Below are 23,874 nucleotides of genomic sequence, written 5' to 3'. Positions count from 1 at the left end.
GAGGAAACCCACGCGGACACAGGGAGAACACACCACACTCCTCACAGACAGTCACCCAGAGGAAACCCACGCAGACACAGAGAGAACACACCACACTCCTCACAGACAGTCACCCGGAGGAAACCCACGCGGACACAGGAAGAACACACCACACTCCTCACAGACAGTCACCCGGAGGAAACCCACGCAGACACAGGGAGAACACACCACACTCCTCACAGACAGTCACCCGGAGGAAACCCACACAGACACAGGGAGAACACACCACACTCCTCACAGACAGTCACCTGGAGGAAACCCACGCGGACACAGGAAGAACACACCACACTCCTCACAGACAGTCACCCGGAGGAAACCCACGCAGACACAGGGAGAACACACCACACTCCTCACAGACAGTCACCCGGAGGAAACCCACGCAGACACAGGGAGAACACATCACACTCCTCACAGACAGTCACCCGGAGGAAACCCACACAGACACAGGGAGAACACACCACACTCCTCACAGACAGTCACCCGGAGGAAACCCACGCGGACACAGGAAGAACACACCACACTCCTCACAGACAGTCACCCGGAGGAAACCCACGCAGACACAGGGAGAACACACCACACTCCTCACAGACAGTCACCCGGAGGAAACCCACACAGACACAGGGAGAACACACCACACTCCTCACAGACAGTCACCTGGAGGAAACCCACACAGACACAGGGAGAACACACCACACTCCTCACAGACAGTCACCAGGAGGAAACCCACGCAGACACAGGGAGAACACACCACACTCCTCACAGACAGTCACCCGGAGGAAACCCACGCGGACACAGGGAGAACACATCACACTCCTCACAGACAGTCACCCGGAGGAAACCCACACAGACACAGGGAGAACACACCACACTCCTCACAGACAGTCACCCGGAGGAAACCCACGCGGACACAGGAAGAACACACCACACTCCTCACAGACAGTCACCCGGAGGAAACCCACACAGACACAGGGAGAACACACCACACTCCTCACAGACAGTCACCCGGAGGAAACCCACACAGACACAGGGAGAACACACCACACTCCTCACAGACAGTCACCCGGAGGAAACCCACACAGACACAGGGAGAACACACCACACTCCTCACAGACAGTCACCAGGAGGAAACCCACGCAGACACAGGGAGAACACACCACACTCCTCACAGACAGTCACCCGGAGGAAACCCACGCGGACACAGGGAGAACACACCACACTCCTCACAGACAGTCACCCAGAGGAAACCCACGCAGACACAGAGAGAACACACCACACTCCTCACAGACAGTCACCCGGAGGAAACCCACGCGGACACAGGAAGAACACACCACACTCCTCACAGACAGTCACCCGGAGGAAACCCACGCAGACACAGGGAGAACACACCACACTCCTCACAGACAGTCACCCGGAGGAAACCCATGCAGACACAGGGAGAACACATCACACTCCTCACAGACAGTCACCCGGAGGAAACCCACACAGACACAGAGAGAACACACCACACTCCTCACAGACAGTCACCCGGAGGAAACCCACACAGACACAGGGAGAACACACCACACTCCTCACAGACAGTCACCCGGAGGAAACCCACGCGGACACAGGAAGAACACACCACATTCCTCACAGACAGTCACCCGGAGGAAACCCACGCGGACACAGGAAGAACACACCACACTCCTCACAGACAGTCACCCGGAGGAAACCCACGCAGACACAGGGAGAACACACCACACTCCTCACAGACAGTCACCCAGAGGAAACCCACGCAGACACAGAGAGAATGTGTTTAATGCTGTGCTACAATATGAAAAAATCACAGAGAATGTTTACATTTTAAATTACATTTGTACATTACATAAAAAACACATTAAAACATTTGTACACCTAATATGTGGTGCTAAATCTCCCATTTCTGCTTGATATAAAGTTTTCACGGAAGTAATCATGCTTCACACTTCATGTGCACACACACAAACACACACACACACACACACACCATGTTAACAGTGCACTTGGACAAAGTAGTGCTTTGTGCTTTCAGGGTTAAAAAACATATGCTTTCTCAGAGGAACCCATTTCTCATCCCAGTCTCTATCTGTTTCTCACGATCCAAATAAACCCAGAGAGTTGAGGTAGGGGCTCTGTAGTGGGCAGTCCATTTGTCTGTTTGAGTGGATCTCGGTGTTCTACAAGGAAGAAGCATTACGTACTGTTTATCTGATGCATGGTTGTTAGGATTCTCGGTTTTTCTAAAGACACCAGTTTTGGAAATGCTTTTCATTTATGTTCATGAGACATACGTAAAATCCCAGAAAAATCCTGAAAAATGACATTCCACCTCTTTGTTCACAGCGGCCATTTTGACTCAAGTGTAAACAAAGACCTGGAAAGCCTGAAAACCTATGTTTACACCAGAGATGAGGCAGATAGAGATTAGGTTGAAAGAAAATGGACTTTTCCTCTGAAGTGAACATCTATGAAAATCACTGGCACACTTTCCACAGAGACAAGAAAATAAGAAATGAGTGAGAGGAAATACAGAAAGGAAAAGAGTAACCAGAGTGGGGTTTGTGCACTCACGCCAGCTTCAGGTAAAGAAAGAAAAAGCAGGATCCGTTTCTTTTAAGCCCTTTAGCTCATGGTGATCATCTCGTATTTGTCTTTGACGTTGTTCTCCTCCTTGTTCTGTTTCTCAGGCTCTGGGTGGTGCAGCTCAATCAGCAGGAAGTACGTCACTGCACCCACCACTGCTCCAACCATCGGCCCGACAACTGGGATCCACCACCAGCAGCCCCCCGCTCTGAGGAGACCACCATAAAACACACAATTACATGTTAATACCAGGTATGAATACACAACTTATGGCAACTGTTAGCTTTGAACAGTACGGAAGAAGGTCTTTCCCTTCAGACAACCTAGTTCCACTGCTCTGCTTTAACACCCCTCTGGCCAACACATGGCATTGAGCATGGTGAACTTGGGTTCATGTGTGGCTTCTTCAGAGGAACCCATTTCATGTTCATGCAGGTTGTGTAATGTGGGGTCATGGTAATACTGGGGTTGTAGAACATGCCACAATGATTTCAGCGTAAACACGAAGTTCACGATATGAAAAAAAAAACACTTCGGAGTCCTCGCTATTTGCTGCTCTCCAGGCTCTTTGTGCCTCTCTCTGTGGACTAATGTGTTTACTAACCCCAGTGTCTTGGTCTGGTATGTGGAAAAGTCATCTATAGTTTATTTTTAGAGAAAGGAGAATACTACAAACATTGAAAAGCATGAATTGAGATGAGGATATTGCTCTATTCCTGCTCCATAAGTGGGTAATATTAACTTATTTTTGCTCTGCCGGATCACTTAAGGTGGAAATGTCACCAAATTCATGAGCTGGCTAATTGCATTACCCAAAATGCTAAATGCTAATGGGTTAATAAACATGTACAAACCAGTTAAACTTCAGCCACATACAAACAGTCGTTATTTTACTCAAAAACACTACAGGGGGTCCTCGACTTACGACGTTGATCCATTCCTACGCCGCATCGTAAAACGATTTTCGGTGTAAGTCGGAACATACGTACATACTGTACGTAAATAACATACTGTACTTATCCTATCCTAACACCTATCCTCCTCGGTCCCGAGCCGCGTAACCGTGTATTCTTCCGCCGCGCACACCAAACACGAAGTTCACGTTACGACGTTTACGACGCAAAACCACTTAAGTCGAAACAAGGTTTTATACAGTAAATGGGAGATGTGTCGTAACCACGAAACAACGTAACTCAGGACTGACGTAACCTGAGGACCTCCTGTATTCCACCTTAAAAGACGCTGAGCTTCTGAACGTAAACAAACCAGATAGAACAGTGTCTCTCCCACTGGCTCTGTGATACAGGATAGCAGTGTTAAATCAAAATACTGTAAATAGTGTGTGTACCGTTTTTGTTTGTGATATGTGTCACTCACCATGATACATTCTTAAGGAATAAAGTGATTCAAATTGTGATCTGTGTTCTCCCTGTGTCTGTGTGGGTTTTTTCTGGGAGCTCTGGTTTACCCCCCAATCCCAACACTCTTTTGTGTGTGGATAGACTGTGTGAAGCATCCCATAAATGTGTACGTGCCCAGTTGAGTGTGTGATGTCCTGTGATGGACTGGTCGCTCTGTCCAGGGGGTGTTCCTGCCTCCAAGGCCTTTACCACATAAAGCTGGCCAAATAAGCACAGGCCACAACTCCCCCAGTGGAACAGCATGTCTTCAGCGAGACTACCCCCTTGGACAGGGAAGTGTGTTTGCTGTGGTGAGGCTTTCCTCTCGTTGGTCCGTGGCCCAATGACCAGTGGCCTGGTGCCCTCTTGGCTATTTGGGACTTGGTGAAAGGGCTGGCCAGGTAATTTAGCTGCTCTCCCACTGGCTGTGTGATACAGGATTAGCCAAGCTAAATCAGATCCATTTACTCGTAGAGGACTGAATTAATGGCCCAGTCGAGTCTAAGCTCAGGTAAACAAAGGACTGTCCAGTAGTGGCATGTCCTTCAGCTCTTTTCCTACTGGACAGACTGGACCTCAGGCTTAACTGATCTGACTAAACAGAGAACCCCTGCTTTGTGGAATATTTCCCAGGTCTCTGCAGGTAGTACACATCTTTCCAGTTGTGGTCAGTTGGACTGAAACTGTGGTACACAGCCAAGTCTTTGCGAAAATACATAGTGCAATAAAATATCAGGTTATTTACTTTTTAATACACAAGAAAGGGCCAGACTTGTTTAATATTAATTTCATAGCTCCAGTGCTAATCAAAACAGACAAACATCAGGAAACAAATCTAAATATATTTGTGATAAGGGGTAAAACCCTAAAATTTTGGGGTGAATAATTAATGTAATGTGTAGACACAGGCAGACCCTGGGGCTTTAAGAGGTTAAGTGGTTGGCTTGTGTGTGTGTGTGGGTGTCTAAGTGTGTTACAGGATGAAAGCAGCTTGGATTAGGAGTTCTAATCTACCCTCAAGATCCTAGGGTGAGCACGTCCTCACTAACGTCACACACACACACACACACACACACCCCTGATCCCCCCGTCTGTGGCTCACTTCAGTAAAGCCTGATACGACTGGGCTCAGACAGCTTCACTCAGCTCCTTTCTGCTCTGTACTCACTCACAACACACACATTGCCAGAGAACTGTAGGCCTCAGTGTGTGTGTGTGTGTGTGTGTGTGATTTACAAAGTGCTTCATTCACAGAAAAAGTAAACAATTTGATTTACATATTGTTGCTGTCCAAAGAAAAATGTGTTTCTCCAAAAAACTTTCTTAAACTTCAAATGGAAGTCAATGTAAATAGCTTTTATTCCAAGTAATTCTGGAGCATTTCTATTGGTCCATTCTTCATGAATATTTCACACAATGGAAAGGACAGATGTTTTCAAATGTTGTAGTAAACTAAAAATAATAATAATAAAAAAAATTGAATACTTGTTGTACTCTGTAGTAAACATTGGAGCTCACTACAAGAGCCTAATGTGGACCAGGATGCATTGCGATTTTCTTTGTTACTAAGCAACAGACAGTGGAAGTGTCTGAATTCACTGTTTCTAGTGTTACTTAGTGAACTAAATAGTACCTCACTAAATGGCACAATACAAATGAGGGACTAGGGAGCCATTTAAGCCACGGCCATTGTTTTAGTAACGGACCATATTCTGAAATCATGATGGACACTTCTCTCATCCTTTTACAACCATCTCTAAACATTCCTTCTCCACAGTAGTGAAGCATTAAAAAAACCTCAGTCAGAACCCTTCTAAAGAAACCTGAGCTCAAGAAGTGTTACCTCTGCATTATTAGAAACACACGGCTGACACTTTACACTGAGTGCACTAAATTACATCCTTTTATGTTTATAATCAAAACTTAGTCACAGTATTAACAGATACTTATTCACATACTGAACGTTTGATGGAGTCCGTTGTGTTTTACTGCACTTTATTCATTTGGAAATGAACTGATCAGATCCTCTCTTTCTTTTCACTTTGTTTTGACGATGCTTTGTTTGGGTGGATGTGTGGAAATGATGTACACATGATTACAGGCTTGTGTACCTACAGTATCTGTGTAAAAGGTCGAAATCCAGCAAACACTTCAAAAACAGATCTCAGCTAAGACTGCCCTCTGCTGAAATCTGTGCTGGAACTTCAAAAACGCTTTTGGGTTTCAAAACAGCAGCACGCACTTTCCTCCTACTCTTTCAAACTAAGTTATGTAATGTTCCCTTCACTGTTTCTTCTGTAAATACGGCTGAGAATCAGTGCCGCTGTCTACCTCTACGCAATGGCAGGGTTTCGGACATTTCATTGCCATTTGACCGTGGAGGTTTATCACGAGTAAACAGATATACAAAGTCCTGCTGGCAGCTTTGAAGAAGAGATGGAGGTTTTGGACGTTTTGATAACATACTTTAGTAATAATAGCAATAGCACCACCTGCTGTGGAGAATCCTTGTCCTGCTAAATGTGAGTGAGTGAGAGAGTGAGTGACGGACTGACTGACGTTAAATGAGTTGAAAGTGAGATCCACAACACGATATACATTTATAAATATCCAAATCACTTTTCATTCCCCTGCAGACAGAGGCTACTTCAGTGTTATTCAGTCAACTTCCTTTTACTATATCAGTGATTAGAGCATGTGTGTATCATCTACAGTGGATCATCTATTCAAATAGAGTAAAACCCCTCTGTGTCATTGGGAAAAGAATAAAACAGTGGGAATAAAAACCCACCCCTTTTCCACTTGGCCATTTGCAATATTTATGTGCAGCCATGCTTCCCATCACATGTGTTTTAAGCCTTTTCCAATATTCAGGAGATACAGGAGAGCACTGAAAAATTCATTTGCTCTATGAGAGGAGTAGAGATGACTGTTGGGACGAGGGCTCAGTTAGTATCTGTGTTTAGCACTGCTTGTCTCTCTCGCTCTCTCTCTCTCACACACACACACACACACACACACACACACACACAGTCAGATTCTCTTCTGAGGCACAGGAAAAAAGAACGCCCTGCACTTTAACACACTTTCATACACTGAGATAAACACACTTTCATACACTGAGATAAACACACTTCCCCACACTGAGATAAAAACACTTTCATACACTGAGATAAACACACTTTCATACACTGAGATAAACACACTTTCCTACACTGAGATAAACACACTTTCATACACTGAGATAAACACACTTTCCTACACTGAGATAAACACACTTTCCTACACTGAGAGGAACACACTTTCATACACTGAGATAAACACACTTTCATACACTGAGATAAACACACTTTCATACACTGAGATAAACACACTTTCATACACTGAGATAAACACACTTTCATACACTGAGATAAACACACTTTCATACACTGATATAAACACACTTTCATACACTGAGATAAACACATTTTCATACACTGAGATAAACACATTTTCATACACTGAGATAAACACACTTTCATACACTGAGATAAACACACTTTCATACACTGAGATAAACACACTTTCATACACTGAGAGGAACACACTTTCCTACACTGAGAGGAACACACTTTCATACACTGAGAGGAACACACTTTCATACACTGAGATAAACACACTTTCCTACACTGAGAGGAACACACATTCATACACTGAGATAAAAAAAATTTCATACACTGAGATAAACACACTTTCATACACTGAGATGAACACACTTTCATACACTGAGATAAACACACTTTCATACACTGAGATAAACACACTTTCATACACTGAGATAAACACACTTTCATACACTGAGATGAACACACTTTCATACACTGAGATAAACACACTTTCATACACTGAGATAAACACACTTTCATACACTGAGATAAACACACTTTCATACACTGAGATAAACACACTTTCATACACTGAGATAAACACACTTTCATACACTGAGATAAACACACTTTCATACACTGAGATAAACACACTTTCCTACACTGAGAGGAACACACTTTCATACACTGAGATAAACACACTTTCATACACTGAGATAAACACACTTTCATACACTGAGATAAACACACATTCATACACTGAGATAAACACACTTTCATACACTGAGATAAACACACTTTCATACACTGAGATAAACACACTTTCCTACACTGAGAGGAACACACTTTCATACACTGAGATAAACACACTTTCATACACTGAGAGGAACACACTTTCATACACTGAGATAAACACACTTTCATACACTGAAAGGAACACACTTTCATACACTGAGATAAACACACTTTCATACACTGAGATAAACACACTTTCCTACACTGAAAGGAACACACATTCATACACTGAGATAAACACACTTTCATACACTGAGATAAACACACCTTCATACACTGAGATAAACACACTTTCATACACTGAGATAAACACACTTTCATACACTGAAAGGAACACACATTCATACACTGAGATAAACACACTTTTATACACTGAGATAAACACACTTTCGTACACTGAGATAAACACACTTTCATACACTGAGATAAACACACTTTTATACACTGAGATAAACACACTTTCCTACACTGAGAGGAACACACTTTCATACACTGAGAGGAACACACTTTCATACACTGAGATAAACACACTTTCATACACTGAGATAAACACACTTTCATACACTGAGATGAACACACTTTCATACACTGAGATAAAACACTTTCATACACTGAGATGAACACACTTTCATACACTGAGATGAACACACTTTCATACACTGAAATGAACACACTTTCATACACTGAGATAAACACACTTTCATACACTGAGATAAACATACTTTCATACACTGAGATAAACACACTTTCATACACTGAGATAAACACACTTTCATACACTGAGATAAACACACTTTCATACACTGAAATGAACACACTTTCATACACTGAGAGGAACACACTTTCATACACTGAGATAAACACACTTTCATACACTGAGATAAACACATTTTCATACACTGAGATAAACACATTTTCATACACTGAGATAAACACACTTTCATACACTGAGATAAACACACTTTTATACAATGAGATAAACACACTTTCATACACTGAGATAAACACACTTTCCTACACTGAGATAAACACTCTTTCATACAATGAGATAAACACACTTTCATACACTGAGATAAACACATTTTCATACACTGAGATAAACACACTTTCATACACTGAGATAAACACATTTTCATACACTGAGATAAACACATTTTCATACACTGAGATAAACACACTTTCATACACTGAGATAAACACATTTTCATACACTGAGATAAACACATTTTCATACACTGAGATAAACACACTTTCCTACACTGAGATAAACACACTTTCATACACTGAGATAAACACACTTTCATACACTGAGATAAACACACTTTCCTACACTGAGATAAACACACTTTCCTACACTGAGATAAACACACTTTCATACACTGAGATAAACACACTTTCATACACTGAGATAAACACACTTTCATACACTGAGATAAACACACTTTCATACACTGAAATGAACACACTTTCATACACTGAGATAAACACACGTTCCTACACTGAGATGAACACACTTTCATACACTGAGATAAAACACTTTCATACACTGAGATAAACACACTTTCATACACTGAGATAAACACACTTTCATACACTGAGATAAACACATTTTCATACACTGAGATAAACACACTTTCATACACTGAGATAAACACACTTTCCTACACTAAGATAAAAACACACTTTCATACACTGAGATAAACACACTTTCATACACTGAGATAAACACACTTTCATACACTGAAATGAACACACTTTCATACACTGAGATAAACACACTTTCCTACACTGAGATGAACACACTTTCATACACTGAGATAAACACACTTTCATACACTGAGATAAACACACTTTCATACACTGAGATAAACACACTTTCATACACTGAGATAAACACATTTTCATACACTGAGATAAACACACTTTCATACACTGAGATAAACACACTTTCATACACTGAGATACAGGACTCGCCTCCACAGTGAAGACACACAGAGCAGGAACACACTGCACCGTCCGAATCATAAACAAGGAAGAATCTGTCTGTATGTGGGATCAAGTTGGATTTTTATCTCTTATATTAACCACACACTTTGGAAGACTTTGAAAGGATGGAAAAGACTCTCTTTTAAAAACTAAAAGCTTAAGTCTGACCCTGTCTCACACAAACAATGTGTCCTTAGTCACATTAGTTTTTAGTCAGACTGTGATTTTCTAAGCTCTGGGGGTCTCACAGGGTCACTATCTGCATGAGCCAAGAATGAAACTTATGATGATATTAAACATGGTTGATTTTATCTGCACTTCAAGTGGATTAATAAACAGACCTACGACAGCTCTCCTGACCACGTTACACGAAACGATCGAAGACAACGGAAATGAGCCTCAGCTCTAGCAAAACTATCATGATTTTAATCTGACGTTGGAAATTTGCCTGCAACACTGAGATCACTGGAAAAGTCATGTGGTGGAAGGCGGGCATTAGGATGATTGTTTTAAAATGCATTACAGAAAAGGACTACTTTTATGAAGGGTTTATTTTCTTTTTACTTTATATACGTACATGAATGGGCTGCACAAATAGAACCAATAATTAGAACAAATATTAATATAATAAACATTAATTAAACCGCTTTGCAAATTGCAAATTGTTGATTTTGCACTAAAACTCTTGACCACACCTGTTAATCTTTCTCATATTAAAAATGACGTTGCCAAAGATACCTCGGTTTAAACACATTTTTAGTGGTTAGTGATATATCCATTAGAAGTTAAATTTTTCTGGACTGAAACTGGTCATGACGTAGCAGGGTCAGTGTTTGATGTCAGAGGTCAGCTTGTGTGTAGGCTGTACCTGAACACATCCATCCCCCAGCCAGCCACAGCTGTGAAAAGCCTGGGGCTGAGGTCTCGCGCAGGGTTGATCGGATATCCGCAGTTCAGCCCCATGGACACTCCAATGGCCAGGATGGTCAGACCAATGATGAGTGGCTCCATGCCTTTAGGAGCGCCCATGTTCTTCTTGTCCACTATTGCCAGAATACACAGCACCAGAGCCCCTGTCCCGACCACCTGCAACGGTCAAGAGTTCAACACTGAAAACCAATGTTCATTATTTGACGGAGTCCGTTGTGATTTACCGCACTGTATTCATTTGGAAATGCACCTGAACTCTGATTCTGAATTCTCTTTCTTTTCAAAATCCTCACAGGGACATAAGAATGCAGCCTATAAGGGTCTTCAGTCCTGAACACACTGACTACAAGAACCGACTGTTCACATGTGGCTGAAATATCCCAGATCTTCCCGTGCATAGCCAACATTATTCACTGATCTGTGAATGATATTATTGTTTTTGTTTGATGTTATAGTGTAGGTCCATTCCCTATTACATATTGTACTGTCTGAACGGTCAGAAATGCCCTCATTAATGCCCCTTAAAAAATATAGCAGGGCTTATAATCTTTGTTCCAGGTTCATGCACATAGATTAAACTCTAAGATGAAGGTAGGATTCCACAGCTCTTCTCTCCTGAACTCAGACCTTAAAGTCCAAGTTTTGGCAACAGGGTTTAACCCTGTGGCCCGGGGCTCTGTGTTTTGTGTTGATTGTTCAATCTCTTGCTGGAGACTGGGAGATTAAACACATTGTTTTCTCATTTCAAAGAAGGTTAATGCATGTTCAAAGAGTTTATATTCCATTTACTGCAACTTGTGGATTGACTGCTGTGATGTGCATGATTATGTGCTAGTAAACAATACGACCAGTTCTGGTGCCATCATGGGGGACACATTCTTCAGATTCCTCACACATCAGTACGTACTCAGGTGGATTTCCATAGAAATATATACTGTGGAAGGGTATTGAGGAAACACTATATTTGTCGCAGTCACACAGCTCCAGGGACCTGGAGGTTGTGGGTTCCAGTCCCGCTCCGGGTGACTGTCTGTGAGGAGTGTGGTGTGTTCTCCCTGTGTCTGTGTGGGTTTCCTCCGGGTGACTGTCTGTGAGGAGTGTGGTGTGTTCTCCCTGTGTCTACGTGGGTTTCCTCCAGGTCCTCCAGTTTCTTCCCACGGTCCAAAAACACACGTCTGTAGGTGGATTGGCGACTCAAAAGTGTCCTTAGGTGTGAGTGTGTGAGTGAATGTGTGAGTGTGTGTGTTGCCCTGTGAAGGACTGGCGCCCCCTCCAGGGTGTATTCCCGCCTTGCGCCCAATGGTTCCAAGTAGGTTCTGGACCCACCGTGACCCTGAGCTGGATAAGCGCTTACAGATAAGTAATGAATGAATGAATATATTTGCTCATTAGTCATTGATTTCTAGCTCTTTTAGAATCCCTCTTATTTCACTTGATGAACCTTTGAAGACAAAATTTTAACGTTTTTACCTTGACAGCTTTTTATAGTGAGTATCAAAGATGAATGAACTGTGGTTAACCAAGGCATATTTCTATTATTCAGCACGTGCAAATGGAGCTGTGGTTAGTGTGTGCATGTGTGTGTTATTCATGATGCTCATATGCACACAGAAATGTCCCCGGGAAATACACAGTGTTCATGTTTTTCATGAGAAAATACAGTAACATGACACAAACTATCAGCAGCAAAGCTCATTATGTGAATTTCAGTGGCCATAAATAATGCTGCTGGATACAGATCCAAGAACTGTGGATGTAATATTGTGTTTAAGTTTGAATACAGATTGTTACAGTTGTAAAATGCCATTATAATGCAGTTACAATACAGAATAAAAGTCTTTCCTCACCTGATCGATTAATCCGTTCAGTACGGAGAGGTGTTTTGATGGATAGGAGGCAAAGATATTTGCTGTGGCATTTTCCCCGGTTACCACCAGTGCTCCATTAGTGTAGTCCATCAGGGCATCTACAAAGATTAGAATTTGTTGTTGGTTTGTGCACTGTTTCTAAATGTTTATAGACACTTTTTAAATAGTGAACTAAGTCAGTTGAAGGTGCACCCTTTAAAAACAAAAGCATTCCGTTATGAACAGCTACATTTGAGCCTATGTCACTATGTTTAATACTAATCACTGGGAAGTCGAACAGAGGAACTGTGTTCTCTGGAGTGATGCAGTGCCATCCTATATATTTGGGATGAACTGGAGTGGTCTGAGCATAATATATATCCATAATCATAATCAAATTAAATGTCCCATGGCCAAACCCTCACAGTAACGTTTTACTGCTGTAAGACGGGTAGTTACCCTTTATTTCAGAAAAAAAGTGCGATGAGCAGTCCACAACCTTGTGCCGTATAGTGTGTGTGTGTGTGTGTGTGTATGAGTGTGTATCACACTTCAGTAGGTGTTAGAGAATATTTGCTTACCATAGTAAAGCCCAAAGACAGCACAGGATCCGGCAAAAGCACCAATAAACTGTGCAGCCACATATACTGGGAATTTCTTCAGTGAAAGTTTCCCCAGGACGACCATCGCCAGCGAGACAGCTGGGTTAACGTGGGCTCCTGAGACAGAGAGAACAAATTAATGCAATAAACCCTCAGGCACCAAGCATTACGGTGTTGTTCGGCACCAATGATCAATAAATACTTTTTGAATTAAAGTACAATTCATGAACTATTCTTCCACACAACAGTGTCGCTGGCTACGTTTGCCAAGTAATGTAAAGGTCAGGGATTATTCCATGAACAGCACATTAATATGCTAATACAGAGTTAAAGGATGTGTGGAGAATGGCTTTAAATGCAGTTCAGCCATAATACATATTAATATAAAATATCACAAATTACACACAGAATGAGATGACAATCCAAATACCCACTACACCCTGGGGCCCTGGATTTATTAATGGGTCAAAACTACTGATAGATCTTTGTGAAGCCTCTGGAGTCGATCCACACACTGTGGTGGTTAAAAGTGTGATTGCCAATGTATTTTTTAGAAGAACATTAGGATCAGTGGAGGTAGGGTGACCAGACGTCCTCTTTAACCCGGACATGTCCTCTTTTTTAGACTTAAAAAAATGTCCAGGCCGAATTTCACAAACGTCCATTTTGTTTTTCTAGAGCTTACATAGAACTTCGAGAAGCGCTTCGTTCACAAACTAGTCCCGCCCTCCCCTACTCCGATTGGTTCGCTTGAGTGAGAAGGGGGCGTGGTGAAGTAGCCTAAAATCTTCTGATTGGACGGTCTGACTGTAGAGCTACCGTTATTGGTCGATAACCTTCTCTGTAAACAATTAATTGGTCAGTCTGCACGTCAGTAGTCGTCCACCCCAGGAGACGTGTCCTCTTTTTCACCATTTCAGATCTGGTCACCCTAGTGGAGGTCTCTAAGGCTTTGTCAGTCTCCATTACTATTGACTGTTCTTTACACATATAGCATCGCTATGGTATCAGTGCCTGGTATCTCCAAAATGCTAATGTGGAGAATGGCAGCATCACATTTAGCCAGTCAGGTGTGAGCAGACTGAACCTCACTGTGTTCTGACTGAAACACAACAGATTCTTTAGTTTTTTTCCATTACCGCTGAGAAATGAATACATGGCAGCACAATGAAATGTGGTTGGAAATATCACTAGTGGGGGTCTACCATTGACGTCTTTTGAGGAGAGGCATCCAAACATTTTCGTACGATAAAGGTCAGCTAGTGTTTGCTCGTAGTTGACCGTAAAGCAGTTACGAGGCTGTGCTATGGCATTAGACATACTCTAGCTTCCTCTCCCAGGCTAATCCATATTGTTGTTCACAAACACTGTCCACAACAACCTGCTGAAAAAGTCAATGGGAATTGGCCCTGACATAATCTGCCTAAGTCGACTTAGTCCAGCGTAGGAGTGACCCTGCTTTAACTCCACCACACTACGAGGAAAACCGGACTCGCTTCCTCTCCCCGGCCTCTTGAAAGCTATGGGAAAAACAAATGGAAAACCGTGGCCTCCCCTTGCCTCAGTCTTCCTCCTGGTTGGGGGTCTTTACTTGGCTCTGGCCCGCCTCACCTGGTCCCGCGTCCCAGAAAAGCTCATTACTTCAATACCTCTGATCATCATTACATGTGTCAGTCCCTCCGTCACATGGGTTTATAGACCAACGCCCACTCACACGGTTAATACACCACCACGGAGAGGGATCTCTAACCACAGGAAGAAGAGGCGCTTAGGGGCCGGAGACCACTAGCCCAGGGAAAAGTGGACTGACCATCAAACACCAGGCCTGAGAATAGTGCGCTAGCTAACATCCAGCTTTCCCCTATGGATAGCATTAACCCTTTAAAACCCACTGGTGGGTCCTGAGTTCCAGTTCTCACTTTTATAACCACATACCCTTCATGTGTGAGAGCAGTTTAATGATTTGACTGTTCGTAGATCAATATCTGAATAATAAACCTCAAGGTTAATGTGTTAACCTCAAACTGAAGGGAAGTCCGTAAGCTGGGGCCAATCAGCTACAAGGAGAACCTCTGTGCTTTGCACTGAAATGGATATGAATGATATCTGAGAGATAATTTAATGACAGTTATGAGATAAACAATATACGTATCATTCAGTTACAGATGGGGAACATGCACGGAGCTCTACGTCACTGCCAAAGAAAACTCTACGTTTAACATGTTATTATCAGACCAATATTCAGCCAAGCATTTGTACACAGATCTGATCCGACTCAGTATTAGACATCGGGTTCCATGCCACTCTAATTAGACTGTAGTTCTACATTATACACACCTCTCCTTGGTGTACATAAACCCTCAGAAGCACATTCATATGGCTGCACATTTTTCTGTAATGAGCTCCTCTTTTGCATTTTGCCGCCGGCTGCGAAACAAACTGCTGTGTTTTTGTTTTCATGCTTCATTTCTCTTCAGTGATAATGTGAAATGCCAGTCCAGTTTCAAATTACTGTTCATGATGCTTCAGTGATGCTGCTGGGATTCAGCCCCCCACTCTCGCTCTCTCTCTCTCTCTCTCTCACACACACACACACATACACCCTCTGACTAGTTCAACTACCCTCAAACAGAAGTAAAACCAAGTGACATTTACAGGAAATACCTGAGTCGTCTGCGTAATTATTATAGATGACCATAGTCCATACAAACTCTACCCAATAAAGTAAATATCCACTTATATCAGTTCATCAGGGGTGACTCACTCTAAAGCTGCTTCTATTAAATGCTGCTTAATAGAAACAAAAGTGGAATATGTCTAATTTATTCCAAAAATCGATTCCAAAAGTCACACTGATAAACCCCAGCCATCACTATTGCATGTCAGGGTTGCTAGAAACAATCTTGTATATCCCTTCCCAAGGCGGGAATACACCCTGGAGGGGGCGCCAGTCCTTCACAGGGCAACACACACACTCACACATTCACTCACACACTCACACCTACAGACACTTTTGAGTCGTCAATCCACCTACCAACGTGTGTTTTTGGACTGTGGGAGGAAACCGAAGCACCCGGAGGAAACCCACGCAGACACTGGGAGAACACACCAAACTCCTCACAGACAGTCACCCAGAGGAAACCCACGCAGACACAGGGAGAACACACCACACTCCTCACAGACAGTCACCGAGAGGAAACCCACGCAGACACAGGGAGAACACACCACACTCCTCACAGACAGTCACCCGGAGGAAACCCACGCGGACACAGGGAAAACACACCACACTCCTCACAGACAGTCACCTGGAGGAAACCCACGCAGACACAGGGAGAACACACCACACTCCTCACAGACAGTCACCAGGAGGAAACCCACGCAGACACAGGGAGAACACACCAACTCCTCACAGACAGTAACCCAGAGGAAACCCACGCAGACACAGGGAGAACACACCACACTCCTCACAGACAGTCACCCGGAGGAAACCCATGCGGACACAGGGAGAACACACCACACTCCTCACAGACAGTCACCCGGAGGAAACCCACACAGACACAGGGAGAACACACCACACTCCTCACAGACAGTCACCTGGAGGAAACCCACACAGACACAGGGAGAACACACCACACTCCTCACAGACAGTCACCCGGAGGAAACCCACGCAGACACAGGGAGAACACACCAACTCCTCACAGACAGTCACCCAGAGGAAACCCACGCAGACACAGGGAGAACACACCACACTCCTCACAGACAGTCACCCGGAGGAAACCCATGCGGACACAGGGAGAACACACCACACTCCTCACAGACAGTCACCCGGAGGAAACCCATGCGGACACAGGAAGAACACACCACACTCCTCACAGACAGTCACCCGGAGGAAACCCACACAGACACAGGGAGAACACACCACACTCCTCACAGACAGTCACCTGGAGGAAACCCACACAGACACAGGGAGAACACACCACACTCCTCACAGACAGTCACCCGGAGGAAACCCACGCAGACACAGGGAGAACACACCAACTCCTCACAGACAGTCACCCAGAGGAAACCCACGCAGACACAGGGAGAACACACCACACTCCTCACAGACAGTCACCCGGAGGAAACCCATGCAGACACAGGGAGAACATACCACACTCCTCACAGACAGTCACCTGGAGGAAACCCACGCGGACACAGGGAGAACACACCACACTCCTCACAGACAGTCACCCGGAGGAAACCCACACAGACACAGGGAGAACACACCAACTTCTCACAGACAGTCACCCGGAGGAAACCCACGCGGACATAGGGAGAACACACCAACTCCTCACAGACAGTCACCCGGAGCGGGAATTGAACCCACAACCTCCAGGTCCCTGGAGCTGTGTGACTGTGACACGTACCTACTGCTCCACCATGCCGCCCCAACCTTGTATATGTTTGTTCATTTTGTTACATCATTTCAGGTGAAAGGACCAATCGAAATGATACAACACTGTGATTCCAGCGTAGCTCACAGGTACTGGATGGATCTCCAATCACTTCAGAGTACACTGCTTCACAGCCCAGCGCTGGCCGGGGTTTTATACACCATGTGCTGATGCTAGGCTTTGGGCAGCTGCTCTAGACCTCATTTTATTACAGACTTTTCTGTGTTCCACAGTGGTCCACAGTGGTGTCTACAAACTTATGTCTATTCCCATACTTCAGAAGCACTAAGCACAGTGTGGTATCTTTGCCAGGTCTGTTACCTTTCCTTGGGACAGGACCCCAACTCAATAAGATGATGCCCTTCTCTCGATTACACACGTCTCTAATCCCACACAATTAACAAAAAGCAGGGGTCCGTTGCCCTCAGAACAAATCTACCACTTTCTCCCTGTGCACAAATGTCAGGACGGCGTGTCCAGTGTGGGCCATATTGGGTCCAGCAGTGTGGGGCTTGTTCTTAGTGCTCAGCAGGCTTTCCACGATGTGGTCAGTAGCAGTAGATATGTGTTATTATTCAATCAAAATAAAGATTTAATATTGCTTTAAGTATGATTCCTCAGTTTTTAAAGTAAGATGTTATTAAACTACAAAAGAGCAGTTCATGAACCTAAACACCCTCAAATTTGACCAAGCGTCCTCTGTGTGTTTATGTAAGAAATGACCATCAAATCAAAAAGCAGCGTTTATAGGGTCAGAATTGAACTGACCAAAGTTCACAACAAAACTCAGACAAATAGCTAAACACAACCTTTGCTTTCCCACGTTTTCACCCACCTACCATCCCGTTTTTATTGGGTTACACCTGTTTACACATGTATTTATTTCTAACAGTGTCTTCTTACAGCGCAAAACGGGCGCAGGTTTAAAAGAGTAAGGTTTGCTAAAACAAGAGGGAGGATCAATCTAAACCATTTCTATAATTCCAAACATCTTTATGACACTAATAATATACACCACTCTTTGTTTCATTCAGTTCCAGGTGAATTGAGCATTATGGGATGTGGAGAGATAACAAAGTAGCTGCAGGTGCTCTGTGCAGACGCCATATCACACATTACCAGGTAAAGACATGATCTGTAAAGCAATTCAAAGTGCTTTACAGAAGAAAGAGTTCAATTAAAAACAAGAATAAAAAATCATTAAAGTTCAATAAAACGATTAAAATATTGCAGTAAAAAGGAAAAACATAAAACGATTAAATGATTAAAACCATTTAAAATGATACAATAAAAGAAAAGAACTAAAGTGCCGTTACAGAATAAAAGCGCAGAGTGTTTTAAACAGAGCTGTCGCTGCTCAAACAGGAAGGTTTCAGTCTTGATTTGAAAGTGTCTAAAGTCAGGGCTCTTCTAATGTTCTCAGTCTGGTTTCGTTTAAGAGCAGCGCCGGAGCTAAACGCTGCTTCTACATGATTAGTTTTCACCTGAGGAAGATCTGAGAGCTCTGCTCGGCTCATATCTCTGTAGCAGATCTGATACATACACAGGTCCTACCCCATTAACACATTTATAGACCAGTAATAACACCTTAAAGTCTATTCACTAAGAGTCTATACTGTTTAGAGTTAAGGGTTAAGCTAGTAGCACTGACGAAAACGTTAATGGTAAGTCTCTGTAATGCCCCCCCCCATATTCACAGATAGAAGTGTGTGTGTGTGTGTGTGTGTGTGTGTGTGTGTGTGTGTGTGTGTTTATACTGACCTGACACTCCTCCGGCCATGTAGACGGCCAGCATGACTCCAGTGGTGAAGCCAATGTGGATGGTCAGGGGTTCCCCCAGTGCCCCTCGGCTCAGGACCGCCTGGGCCACAGACCCACAGCCAAACAGCTGCAATGGAAGCAAAGGGGGACAGCGAGTGAGACAGGGCAGGGGCAGATTAGCAGGAGAGGGGGCAGAAAAAGGTGCCGCACTGGGGGTGGATAGAAGGAGCAGACACAGGGCCGATTAATTTGGCAGATAGTGGGCAGATCCGTGGAGAGATTGGGGAATATTCTGCAGCAGATACGGGGTACAAAAGGAGGTAGACAGGTGGGGGCAGATAAGGTGGAACATGGGCGGGCAGAAAGGGGTAGAGAAGTGGGCACATAGAAGGACGGAGTGAGGGGCAGATTGGGGGTGGAAAGAGGGCAGGTACAGGAACAACAAATCATCTCTCTGAAACAGAGGGGCAGGTCCAGAAGAGTAATCACATCCTTTTCTGCTGCAATGAAGCTCGCATTAAAAAAAAAAAAACCTCTCTTGTTCCATAAAACTGCAGATCTAATTAGAAGAATCTGCTGGATCAAAGGACCCCGCTCTCTATGGACGGGACAACACAGAGGAGCCTCAAAAGATGTCCAGTCCTATAATGTTCCCAGTAGTAATTAACACTGATGGAACCCAACAGGACACTGAATGAAATGTGGGCTGAAAGCGCAGTGGATAAAGGCTGGTTTTGGCTTGGTTTGGAGGCACGGAAAGAGGCCGGCTAAAGGTTAGACCACGTTTAGCACGTCCAGAGTCTTGCTCAAAAATTACAAACACAATGACCCAAGCCCTAGGACTACAGTTGCTTAACATCACTGTGTGACTGAGGCATGTCACTGATACAACTACATGTTATTTAATAATATAGTATGGGTATATAGCTATAGATATAGGTGTACTATTCTATGCCACGATATAGTCTCACATTTTTATTAATTCATTCATACATTGTCTGTAACCCTTATCAAGTCCAGGGTCGCGGTGGGTCCGGAGCCTATCCGGAATCACTGGGTGCAAGGTAGGAACACACCCTGGAGGGGGCGCCAGTCCTTCACAGAACGACACACACTCACACGTTCACACCTAAGGACACTTTTGAGTCGCCAATCCACCTACCAACGTGTGTTTTTGGACTGTGGGAGGAAACCGGAGCACCCGGAGGAAACCCACACAGACACAGGGACAACAGACCACACTCCTCACAGACAGTCACCCGGAGGAAACCCACGCAGACACAGGGAGAACACACCACACTCCTCACAGACAGTCACCCGGAGGAAACCCACGCAGACACAGGGAGAACACACCACACTCCTCACAGACAGTCACCCGGAGGAAACCCACACAGACACAGGGGGAACACACCAAACACCTCACAGACAGTTACCTGGAGGAAACCCACGCAGACACAGGGAAAACACACCACACTCCTCACAGACAGTCCCCCGGAGCGGGACTCGAACCCACAACTTCCAGGTCCATGGAGCTGTGTGACTGCGACACTACCTGCTAACTATGATTATTACCAAACCATGTCTGATTACCCAACAAATACTCAACGGCATCATCTATAATCAATGATCAATGATCAATCAATGCACTATGAGTCACTAAGTGAAAGATTTGCAAACACTAATCTGCGTTTACTCAGCCGTGAACAGAATACATCACCTCAGATCTGAGTCTGTTTCGCTAATAGAGAAAGAGTCGTTAAAATGTGATGGGTTGGACACAAATGAGGTCAGAAGGTTAACAAACTGAAACATGAGGATTAACAATCTGAAGAAGACTCTGGAAAGAGGAAGACTTCCCGGGGTCAAACAAAGGCCCAAATGGAGCCCAAAAGAGTCCAGTGAAGCAGTGCCAGAAGGAGCGCTGCAGTGACAATGAGGTGCTGTGTGTTGTGCTGGCACGAGTGGATCAGACACAGCAGTGCTGCTGGAGTTCTTAAACCTCTCAGTTTTTAAACCTGGAGTTTTAGACTAGTCCACCGACCAAACACATCCAGCCGACAGCGTCCTGTGTCACTAATGAAGGACTAGAGGACGACCGACACACACTGTGATGAGCTACTGTCTCTGACTTTACATCTACAGACAGGAATGTCTAACAGACACTACAACAGCACTGCTGTGTCTGATCCTCTTCTGCCAGCGCAACAAACACTAACACACACACCAATGCCAGTAGATAAACTAATGAATCATAAAGGTTTACAATATTTAATGAACCCACGCCGTCTCACCGTTCAGGAACCTTTCTTTCTGAGAGTGCAGTGTTTTTGTTTACACATCAAAACTTTAAAAACCAAAGTTTAAAACATGGAGGTGTTAGTCACATGGCCGTCTGTACATTCTGAGTTCACTGAACTGGTAACAGCAGGTCAACAGAGCAGTGCGACCAGGGAATATAAACAGCACAAATATATAGAACAGGACCGTTTTCTGAGATCTGCGCCTTCAAAACAAGTCTAAGAAACAATATCAAGCTGAAAAACTGAAACATATTTGGAATTCACAGCAAAATGAATGACCATTGTTGTAGTCACACTTCTGTTTTTATTCAACTGGACACTTGTGATCACTGTATGAGTGACTTACACTCTCTGAAGAAAAAAACATTAGAAGAAGAGTGTGTGATGTGGACAGTTTACTCACTATGAGCACGAACGTCCCGAGGATTTCCGCCAGGAATTCTTTGATGATGTCCTGTTTGAGAGCACATTTCTCTCTGAGGTTCCTCCTGCTGTCCAGCTCCATCTCTCTCTCTCTCTCTCTCTCTCTCTCTCTCTCTCTCTCTCACTTTCTCCCTCTCCCTCTGCCTCACTCTGCTCTGTGAACACACTCACCGCACCACACCACACGCTCCTGAGAAGCTCCTGAAGGCAAAGCCACTCCCCCATGTCCTTATTTATTTGCTTATTTATTCACACCTGTCCTCCTGCTAAGCCCCACCCCCTGATCCAGGATTGGATGTCAGTCGTAGTAAACACCTGTTCTATATACAGTAGAACCAAGGGCCTTGAATAACACACTTAAAATCTGGTTCTTTAGTAATGACCTCGGTTCTATACCGACTTAAGGATGTGCTGAAATGGGGTTCTTTAAAGGAACTGATCTAGAACCTTAATATTATGTGATTTTTAAAATTCTAAGAAGGTTTTAAGAACAATTTACTGCAAGATACTTTAGGAAACTAAAAGTGGTTGCTCTACATCTTTATGCAAATTGTCCTTCAAAAGGTCTTTAGAGAAGCCAATGGTTCTAAATAGAACCATGAATATTCAAAGTGCCTTTAAATAAGAGTCTCTTGTACAGGACTTTTTCAGAACCCCTCTTTAGTTTAATATACAGTATTAGACCTATTGTATAATAGCACCACAAGGGGCGCAATTTCTCACATACACGCTTACATTGAGGGAGACATCCACTAGAGGGTGCTATTGTGCCTCAAATACATTTTTGTGGTAAAAAATACAAATGCTTCGAAGAAGTGAGGACAACAGTGTTTCTAAGTCTAAGTTTCCAAATTATAAACACTGCCCTCTCTTCATACTCAGGACAAAACAATAACACCCCCTCTACTATTCATTCATTCATGAAGGCAGGAATACACCCTGGAGGGGGCGCCAGTCCTTCACAGGGCAACACAGACACACACTTTTGAGTCACCAATCCACCTACCAACGTGTGTTTTTGGACTCTGGAGGGAAACCGGAGCACCCGGAGAAAACCCACGCGGACACGGGGAGAACACACCAACTCCTCACAGACAGCCACACTGAGCGGGAATCGAACCCACAACGTTCAGGTCCCCAGAGCTGTGCGCCACCGTGCCGCCCCCACCCCCTCTGCCCAGTTGGTCTTAAGATAACACATTCCAGACAACATTAAGTGAGGCAGTGGGTGTAAACTGAGCTTGGAAAGGCACCTAGTTTTTCATGAGCAAATTATATTTGAGTCTATTTTACCAAACTTTACGAAAATGTTGTCGCTGTATTTTACACTTCACAACGGAAACCAAATGACAACAGCATTTACCACCAACACTAGCGTCTCTGACTGCGTCC

The 23,874-nt window shown here is 43.9% G+C and overlaps 1 protein-coding gene across 1 annotated transcript; it reads right to left on the bottom strand.

The window, feature by feature from the left end:
- Positions 1-1,718: 1,718 nt before the first annotated feature.
- Positions 1,719-22,624, bottom strand: LOC136676329 (aquaporin-9-like). The gene is made up of 6 exons (XM_066653232.1): positions 22,463-22,624; positions 19,760-19,886; positions 13,545-13,682; positions 12,964-13,082; positions 11,055-11,272; positions 1,719-2,845 (listed from the first exon to the last, which is right to left on the bottom strand). Exons 1-6 carry the CDS (start codon positions 22,562-22,564, stop codon positions 2,677-2,679), a joined length of 873 nt encoding a protein of 290 aa, XP_066509329.1. The 5' UTR covers positions 22,565-22,624; the 3' UTR covers positions 1,719-2,676.
- Positions 22,625-23,874: the final 1,250 nt, after the last annotated feature.

The sequence above is a fragment of the Hoplias malabaricus genome, chromosome X2, assembly GCF_029633855.1.
Source record: "Hoplias malabaricus isolate fHopMal1 chromosome X2, fHopMal1.hap1, whole genome shotgun sequence".
Lineage (NCBI taxonomy): Eukaryota > Metazoa > Chordata > Actinopteri > Characiformes > Erythrinidae > Hoplias > Hoplias malabaricus.
This window is presented reverse-complemented; position numbering and strand designations above follow the sequence as displayed.

Coding starts and splice junctions, on each gene's coding strand:
- LOC136676329 (XM_066653232.1), bottom strand. CDS start 22,564: ATGGAGCTGGACAGCAGGAGGAACCTCAGAGAGAAATGTGCTCTCAAA. Junction 13,683..19,759: donor CATGGCCGGAGGAGTGTCAG/GTCAGTATAAAC, acceptor TCTCTGTCTCAG/GAGCCCACGTTAACCCAGCT. Junction 2,846..11,054: donor TGGGGGATGGATGTGTTCAG/GTACAGCCTACA, acceptor TGGTCTCCTCAG/AGCGGGGGGCTGCTGGTGGT.